Source organism: Hyperoodon ampullatus (genome assembly GCF_949752795.1).
Source record: "Hyperoodon ampullatus genome assembly, chromosome: 4".
In the NCBI taxonomy this organism is placed as follows: domain Eukaryota; kingdom Metazoa; phylum Chordata; class Mammalia; order Artiodactyla; family Ziphiidae; genus Hyperoodon; species Hyperoodon ampullatus.
In genome coordinates, this window is record NC_136917.1 from 77,193,819 (window position 1) to 77,201,929 (window position 8,111).

The 8,111-nt window shown below is 48.1% G+C and overlaps 1 protein-coding gene across 1 annotated transcript; it reads left to right on the top strand.

The window, feature by feature from the left end:
- Positions 1–998: 998 nt before the first annotated feature.
- Positions 999–5,135, top strand: LOC307051251 (protein FAM170A-like; the record flags this gene model as incomplete). The annotated part of the gene is given in 4 exon segments (XM_079701570.1): positions 999–1,068; positions 3,398–3,538; positions 4,349–4,959; positions 4,962–5,135. Coding segments are annotated over 4 exon segments (996 nt in total).
- Between the last annotated feature and the right edge of the window lie 2,976 nt (positions 5,136–8,111).

The window sequence follows — 8,111 nt, forward strand, 5'->3', positions numbered from 1 at the left end:
GAAAATAAGAAAAAAATAAAATCTAAAAATAGTCATAAGAGCCGTATAAATTATTTAGAACTAAGCATACGTAAAAGTAAATAAAACTGACAAACTGAGTACGACCACTTAAACTCCGCCCAACCCAAGGATTAGAAAAAGACTGTTCTTACTTTATGAAAACAGGCCCTCTTCTTAAGTAGCAGATCAGTACGTGAGAGTGAATCAAAGAAACACAGCATTTGAAAAGTCAACTAGGCCAAGCCTCTTGATCGCACAGACAGAAGCTGAAGCCTAGACAGGTTGAGTGACTTGGTAAAGGGCCCAATGTCCTGACTCAAGGACTAGCATTTTTCACTAATTCGTAAGACACAATCAAATTCAGTACCTTGGAAAGAGATGGGAAAAAAAGGAAGAAATCAATTATATAGTTCCTCATCTTTAAGTACAGAAATAGCCGTGACAAAATTACAGGTATTGAGGGAAAATGGAAGCGCAGAGTTTAAAATGTCAATAATCCACAGGGAAACTGGAGACCATTTAAAATATTAATATTAAATCTCTATATAAAACACATTAAAAGATCTCCAATCAAAATGTTCATTTTATAATAGATATGGTACGATACAATTTATAATAGATATGGTATGAACCTTTCCCTTTCACAGGAAAGCTTCGGAGGGGAAACAGGAATTGTTCTTGAAAACGGGGCCTGTGGTATTGCAGAGACTGTGCTGAACCTAGGTTCACAGAATGCTCTGATGTCATCATTGAGGTCACAGAATCCTGCTGTGCGCCTGGCAACCTTGCAAACTTAACAGCCCTGGTGAGCACTAGGCAGTACTGCTGGTTCAATAAGTGGTACAAGTTATTCAGCCATTTAGGAGACTTGACTATTTTTATTTGTATTGAATCATTTCAACGGATTGCCCAAGAGCCAACAAGGGCCAACCTGTAGGGAAGAGGAGGAGTTGGACATCTCTTGAGGCATCTCCTAAGGGAGACTTCTAGTTGGTACGATGAAACGGCGACAAAAGAGGAAACATCTGGAAAATGAAGAGTCCCAGGAAACTGCCGAGAAGGGAGGAGGTATGTGGGGGGCAACTTGTCTGGGGCACATGGGTTTCTGCCAAACTGAACCTTCTCTAGGAAGAGGGGGACTGAGAACGTGTCACCTGTGAAGCAGGGAGCGAGAGACCTTCTCTCACTGATGCTGCCGTATCCATCCGGAGCGTCCCTGTGGTGTGAGACGGCACAGAACGGCCAGATGCCCCTGGGAGATGGGAGGTCAGCTCCGCTGGTCTGAGGACTCTCTCCTGGGGCTGCCGGGCCTGGAGCTTTGTCGGACTCAAGCAGGCTGCATCCTGCTTGCACAGACCTAGAGGTGCAGCTTTTCTCAGTCCTCCATTTCTCTCTGATTCTCTTGGATCGTTCCCTGGGGTCATGAGGTGGGGGATTTGAAGGATGCAAGGATGCTGAGAGAGACCCATGAGTTGCTTGGCCTCTTTTACCAAAGTGGAAAGAGAAGCCCCATGAGTTGAAGGCCCTGTTGAAAAGTATCTTGACAAGTGGAATGCAGTTCGAAAGAAGACTGTTTGTCTAGGGATGGTGTCATATTGAAAGCAAGGAGATTTTATTCCTTCAACAGGAAGAATTTCCCAAAGGAGATCAAGGGAAGGGAAGGGCTTTCCAGAGACTGAGACCACGTGAGCGGGGGTGAGAAATGTCCTCAGGGTCCTGCGGGGAGCTCTGAGAGCCACGGCCCACGTGGTGCCTGCGTGCATTAAATGTAGGCGAGTAGCTTGCACTGAGAGGGGGTGGTCACCCCAGAGTTCCAGCTAGAGGTCTCTGCCCCAGATTAGAGCTCAGTAGCTCCTACCAGGCCCAGGGCCCTGGAGACTGTAGGATGGGCCCTGGGAATGGAGCTCTAGACAGCAGGCAGATTTTCAGGCAGTGGCTGGGACAGGCTGGGGAAGGCAATGACTGCCCCTGACCATTCAGAATATTTTTCTCTATGTTCCTGTGTGTGTGTGTGTGTGTGTGAGTGTGTGTGCGTGTGTGTGTGTGGTAGTGCAGAGAAGAGCAGGATGAATGGGGGCAGAGTGCTTATCAGATATAAACTCTGCGTGGTAAAGTTCTTGTCACCCTGCCTGGACCTGGCTGACACTCGGTGTACGTAAGAGTGTATACAGAATTCTTGTTAGGGGTGTTTTATGAGACAGTAACTCATACACCCATGTACACTCTGATACAGCAAAAATATCACACACCCCACATATAACTTCCTTATTAAACCACACACAGCACATGGAGGTATATACACGCATCCCTCCTATACTACGTTCTCATACAACCCACCTGTATCACAATCCTCTCCTCCAACACCAAACGCTGGAGATGAAATATGTATATAGACACACACACTATATATATAGGAGACACCCACACACTATATATATATATATGTATCTCCTCAACTCTCGCACAAACACAGCTAACTTCAGCCATCGCTAAATACCTCTATAAGAACCAGTCACGTGTCATACACACCACACTTGTAACACATTCTTGAGTAATGCCAGACCCGCTTTGTACAAACCACAGTAAACCACAGTCTCACTAACCCATGTCAGGGTTGCCAGATAAAATATGGGCTATCCAGTTCAATTTGAATTCCAGATAAACAACAAGTAATTTTTCAGTATCAGTATGTCCCAAATATTGTATGGGCCATACTTACACTAAAAATAAGTAAGACCAAATACTGCATGGGAATACTTACACTAAAAAATTATTCTGGGTTTATCTGAAACTGAAATTTAACTGGGTGCCCTGTATTTTCCTTCGCTTAGTCTGGCAACCCTTATATACTTACCACCAGCTCAGGTATTATATATTTATTGTATTTTTGTTTAGTCTGTGTCTTCCCGTACTAGAATGTGCAGCATTACCAGAGACTAGAACAATGGAAGAGTACCAGATACACAGGAGTAGCTGCTTACTGAATCTTGGTGAATGAATGAACACACACCATAAATACAAGCCACACCATATAATAAGGAAAAGTTACATGTCCCAGAATTCCTGACTTGTGAACAGAAACCAAGCACACAAAGGCCACAGACACAGATAAGACACATCTGCACCGTGCTCTCCATGGCAACCCCACACTTACCACAGACTTAACTGATACACATCACTCAGTCTTCCCACATACTCACAATCACCACCGAGGCCTACATTACCAACAAGACAGTGAAAGAGTAAGTACTGATTTGAATTAAATCCTGGAGTATCCACTGGGAACCACACTCTCAACTCTGTGTATTCACTGCACCTGACACGTGCCAGACACTCGGTAAATACTTCTGGACAGAGGACTGATGAACCCACCCTGAGCCTTTCATTCCTCCCTCAGGAATCTCGAAGTCACAAGAGGATCCCCCTCACCTTGGATCCACTGTGGTGGCCCAAGGCTGCAGCCCAGGGGCAGGGCAGGTCTCCTCTGCCCCTAAACACTTCTCGTGTGCTTCTTCTCAGCGCAATCTCATCTACGCTGGTAAGGGCGTGGGGCTCCTCAGGTGAGGGGGTGCTTGGCTGTGAGGCAGGAGGCACACAGATCCCAGGGAGGCTGAGAGGAAACCCAGGGTCATCAGAGGTGATGAGGGCTCTGTGGAGGAGCCTGGGCAGGATGGCTGAGCTGTTACAAGGGCGTGGATCCCAGCTGAGTCTGGGGCGGCGGTGTGTGAATCCTGGTACTACCATGGTGGGGAAGTCAAGGAGCAGGGGCCGGAAAGGTCTGGGCTTGAGGTGGAGGGAAGCGGGACCAAATTAAGCATCTTCAGAGGAAAATGTAGGGTTTCTCTTTGCCTTTGCTTCCAGAAAAGGACAGAGTTCTGCATCATAGTCCTCCAGCCTGAGAGCAGCACCATCCAGCTCAGGTCCACACAGCTCACACATACACGTGCCCTCCAGCCACAGCCCTTCTCAGTGCACACATAAACCCCAAGCACGTGACCCATAGTGCTCTTCTCCTGCACCACAGCCCCATTCCACAAGTAATGCACCACCGTTATTCCCAAACTCACACTCCTCGTCATACACGCATCCATCTGCATTCCTCACATACCACAGCCCTCACCACTGTACTCCACACCCGTGTATACAGACACCGCTCCAGTATCCCCCAACATGCAGATGAAAAGCCCACAGATGACACCAGATACACTGCTCCGTCCTACGGCCAACAGACACCAAGCTCACAACATAGCTACGTCATGCAAATGTCCCTCTCTCGTCTACCACACCTGCTCCCTCAGCTTCCGGCACGCCCCATGCATGTTATTATGGTTTTAATTTCCTTTTTCAGGAATCCGGAGATTTCATCGAGACACTGCCCAGCCTACAGCACCCCTAGCCCAGGTTCAGGAAGAAGGGGAGACCGCTCCCCCATCACACTGTGTCTCCTCCTCACCCTCTTCACCCTGTAAGAACGATCTGCACACAGACAAAGAGGAAAGGGGCATGAAAATCTACTACATGCAGGTACAAGTGAACAAGGGTGTAGCTGTCTCCTGGAAGACAAAGAAACCCTTGGAGTTGCCTGAAAAGCAGCTGAGGATAGAAGAAGTGACCCTTCCTGAGAATGCGTGCACAGTAGGCACTTACCCCTCTGATGTGTCCACCGAAAACCTCCTGTCTGACAGTGAGCCCACTGGGGAGGAGAAAGAGTATGAGGAAAGGGAAGAGCCAGGCAGCCCATCAGGGTCACCTGCCGTCGAGGAGAGACCCAGGGCCAAGACACCGGACTGGATGGTGACCATGGAGACCGGCTTCAGGTGCATGGCCTGCTGCCGGGTCTTCCCCACCTTGGAGATCCTCCAGCAGCACGTGAAGGGCGGCGTCCTGGAGGGCTTCAGCTGCCGTATCTTTCATCTCAACATGGCCCAGTGGATGGGCAATGTGGAATCCGAGATCACCCCGAGGAGGAGGGCGAGGAGGACGAGCAGGAGGAGGAGGAGGAGGAAGAGAAGCAAGAAGGCCCCAGCCCGAAGAGTCCCCGCAGGCAGGCTCTTTCCTCTCTTTTGATTTCCACACAGCAACTGAGATTCATGGGACAGAAGATCCTGGAGACGGTGTGGCCTTGGAAGAGGTAAGGCTTGAGGCTGGCAGTCTTCTGAGCCTATGTCACGAGGGCCCAGAGGAGTCTAAGGGAAGGGGCCGCACACATGTGCTGGTTGACCTAATGGCTCTGCAGTTGCATCAACTTGGGACACACCCAGCACTTCCAAAGGAATTGAGCTCTGTTGACTTCAACAAGAAGGTGGAGCCTTTTCCTAGGAGTTTTCTCAGCGTCTGCACGATGGACCTCAACTCTTAGAGGACGTACTGCCAGCAGCTCCTTCTCGGCAGAGAGAGCCAAGAGTGGTCTCAAGAGAGGACAGGGGCCCTTGCAGGACCAGAACTTTGAGGTCTGAGAGCCTTGGGCCTGAGCTGAGATCTCACCCTGACCACTGGACCTAGCCTTCTGTGACAAAGGGGAATATGAAAGAGAGTCACGTGGAAATGAGGTTCCCCGAGAAATGGAAATGTTCCAGAACCTTCGTTGCGTGGTAGTTGATCTGGAGCCAAGCTCACTCTGGTGTGTGTGGCTCTGAGCGTTAAGGCAACGCTGGAGGGTAACCCTGACCAGCAGAGCTTGGAGTGCTTCTCGTCTCTTCCTGTTCTACCTCAGTTGTTTTATCCCTTCCAGGGAGAAGAAAGGACCCTCGGGATAGTTGGTAGTAAACCAGGGTATATCCTCCCTCAAGGGGACCCGGCCTGCCCTTCATTCAAGATGCTCTGGATATGGGAACTGACTCATATTATCGAATTGGCTGAGGGAGCACAACTCCCATGTTGATTCCGGTCAGACATGTTCATCAGACCTAGAGCTTTTCTCCTGATTCAAATCAAGTAGGGTATTAGTAGACTTCCCATTTATTTCAGCCCTAGAGATAGCACATGAGCAAATATAAAAAATCTCTGTGTATCAAAGCATTCTAATGAGCCCTTTCATTTTGCTGTTCATTGTGAAAAACACGCTCACTTTATCTCTGCCAATGAAGTGTTTCCACTTGACCAATGATGCCCCACGATCCCATTAGCCTCACTGAATTTAGGGAGCCCATTATGATGACATAATTTCCCTCTCATTCCTGGCCTGCAGAGAAGAGCAGCTACAGAGCATTCCAAGACTGCTAACGCTCCTCTCACCAATACGTTTCTTAAACCTCTGGCAAAGGAAGTGTCCTCTGAGCCCTCCCAGGGCACATAGGGGGTTTGGGTGAGCAGATCTTATGTGATAAATCCACTCCAGTGGTCTGGCATTCCTATGCCTTTGTAAACCTTCTACAGCGGTGGTTCTCAGCTGGGGACACTTTTGGTCCCCCCTCCCAGGAAATATGTGGCAGTGTCTTGAGACTTTTTTCTTTAAGGAGCTGTGTTATGAATGAGCCCCACGTGGCTGGTGCACACGGATGTATCAAGGCACTTTTTTTTTTTTTTTTTTTTTTTGCGGTACGCGGGCCTCTCACTGTTGTGGCCTCTCCCGTTGCGGAGCACAGGCTCCGGACGCGCAGGCTCAGCGGCCATGGCTCACGGGCCCAGCTGCCCCGCGGCATGTGGGATCTTCCCGGACCGGGGCACAAACCCGTGTCCCCTGCATCGGCAGGCGGACTCTCAATCACTGCGCCACCAGGGAAGCCCTCAAGGCACTTTTTATTGTTACAACTAGGGTGGCAGGGAAGAGTATGTGCCACTGGCCCATCTTCCATTGCACAGGACAGCTCCCAACAACAAAGAGCTATCCAGTTCAAAATGTCAGTCATGCCAACGTCAAGAAATTTTGCTACAACATACTTAGAAAGTTCTGGCATTTTGACTTTAGCATACGCTAACTTTGGGTACAGGTTTCAGTCATTTGAGCAAACTGTTGAAGGCATTCCCAGGTAGCCAAGCTAACACGCTGAGTCTGGAATGGGTGTTGAATGCACTCGTATCAACAAATCCAGCCTAACCCAATATTACATTACTCCCACCTGCTTCAATACCTACAAAATCCACACACATTATTTCTCAGGTTTCTATTGATACAAATTATAAAATTCCTTATTTTAGCAGATAGTGTCTCCTCATGGTCATCCTTTATACCCGGTGGGTACCCACCCCTTCCCTGCTCCCGTCCCCATTTCAAGGACTCTAGTCTGATTACTAGGTCTGGAAAAACGAGAGCTAGTGGAGGCAAGTCTTGAGGATCCACAGTCCCCTGCAAGCAAACTATCTCAGAGTAGAGGCAGACTTCCTTCTAATAGCACAGCAGGCTCAACTAAGAGGTCACAGGTCAGAGGTCACAGGCCTCAGCTTTGTTGGAATCTGCCCATATATTTCCACCTCAAATTTCCAGGATTCTACTCCTTCCCACTGATGCCCTATGACATAAGAGAATCTACAAGGTTGTGAATCAATGTCTTGTCATTCAGCCACTGACTGAATTTGACTTTGGATCCCCTTAAAAAAATAAATAAATAAAAAGGAAGGAAAGAAAGATAGAAATGCTGATTATAACAAGTCCCCCAAAGTGTTGCTATGTAGCCAAGCTCAAAGCTAAGACAGAAAAATCCCCAACGGTAAAAATAGATTTCGAGCTCAAGCTATCAACTGCGAGTTGAAACTGAAGGCCCTACAAAGCCCAATGGAACTGGATACAAAGCTAAAGATTTAGTCTTTAGCATAGATGGGAGTCAAGGTTAGAGGAAGCCATGCACTGGGAGTGAGTTGTGAACTACTCAACACTAAGAATGGAAGAGCAGCTCTTTCATTGAATGTGAAGGAAGAAACAGGTAGTCCCTAGTTGCTACCACTGTCTTTGAACCAAACTAAAGAACAAGGTCAACCAGAAGGGCAGATATGAGAATCAAAAAGGAAACCTCTCTGGAATCCTCACTGAACCAAGTCTAAGTTCTGCTCTACTTGTGGTCTTTCACTTACAGAGACAAACCTTTTGGGCTTACCACAGGGATCAACAGACTTTTTCTCTGAAGGGCCAGAAAGTAAATATTTTAGGTTTTGTGGGCCATCAGTGCTCGTCACAA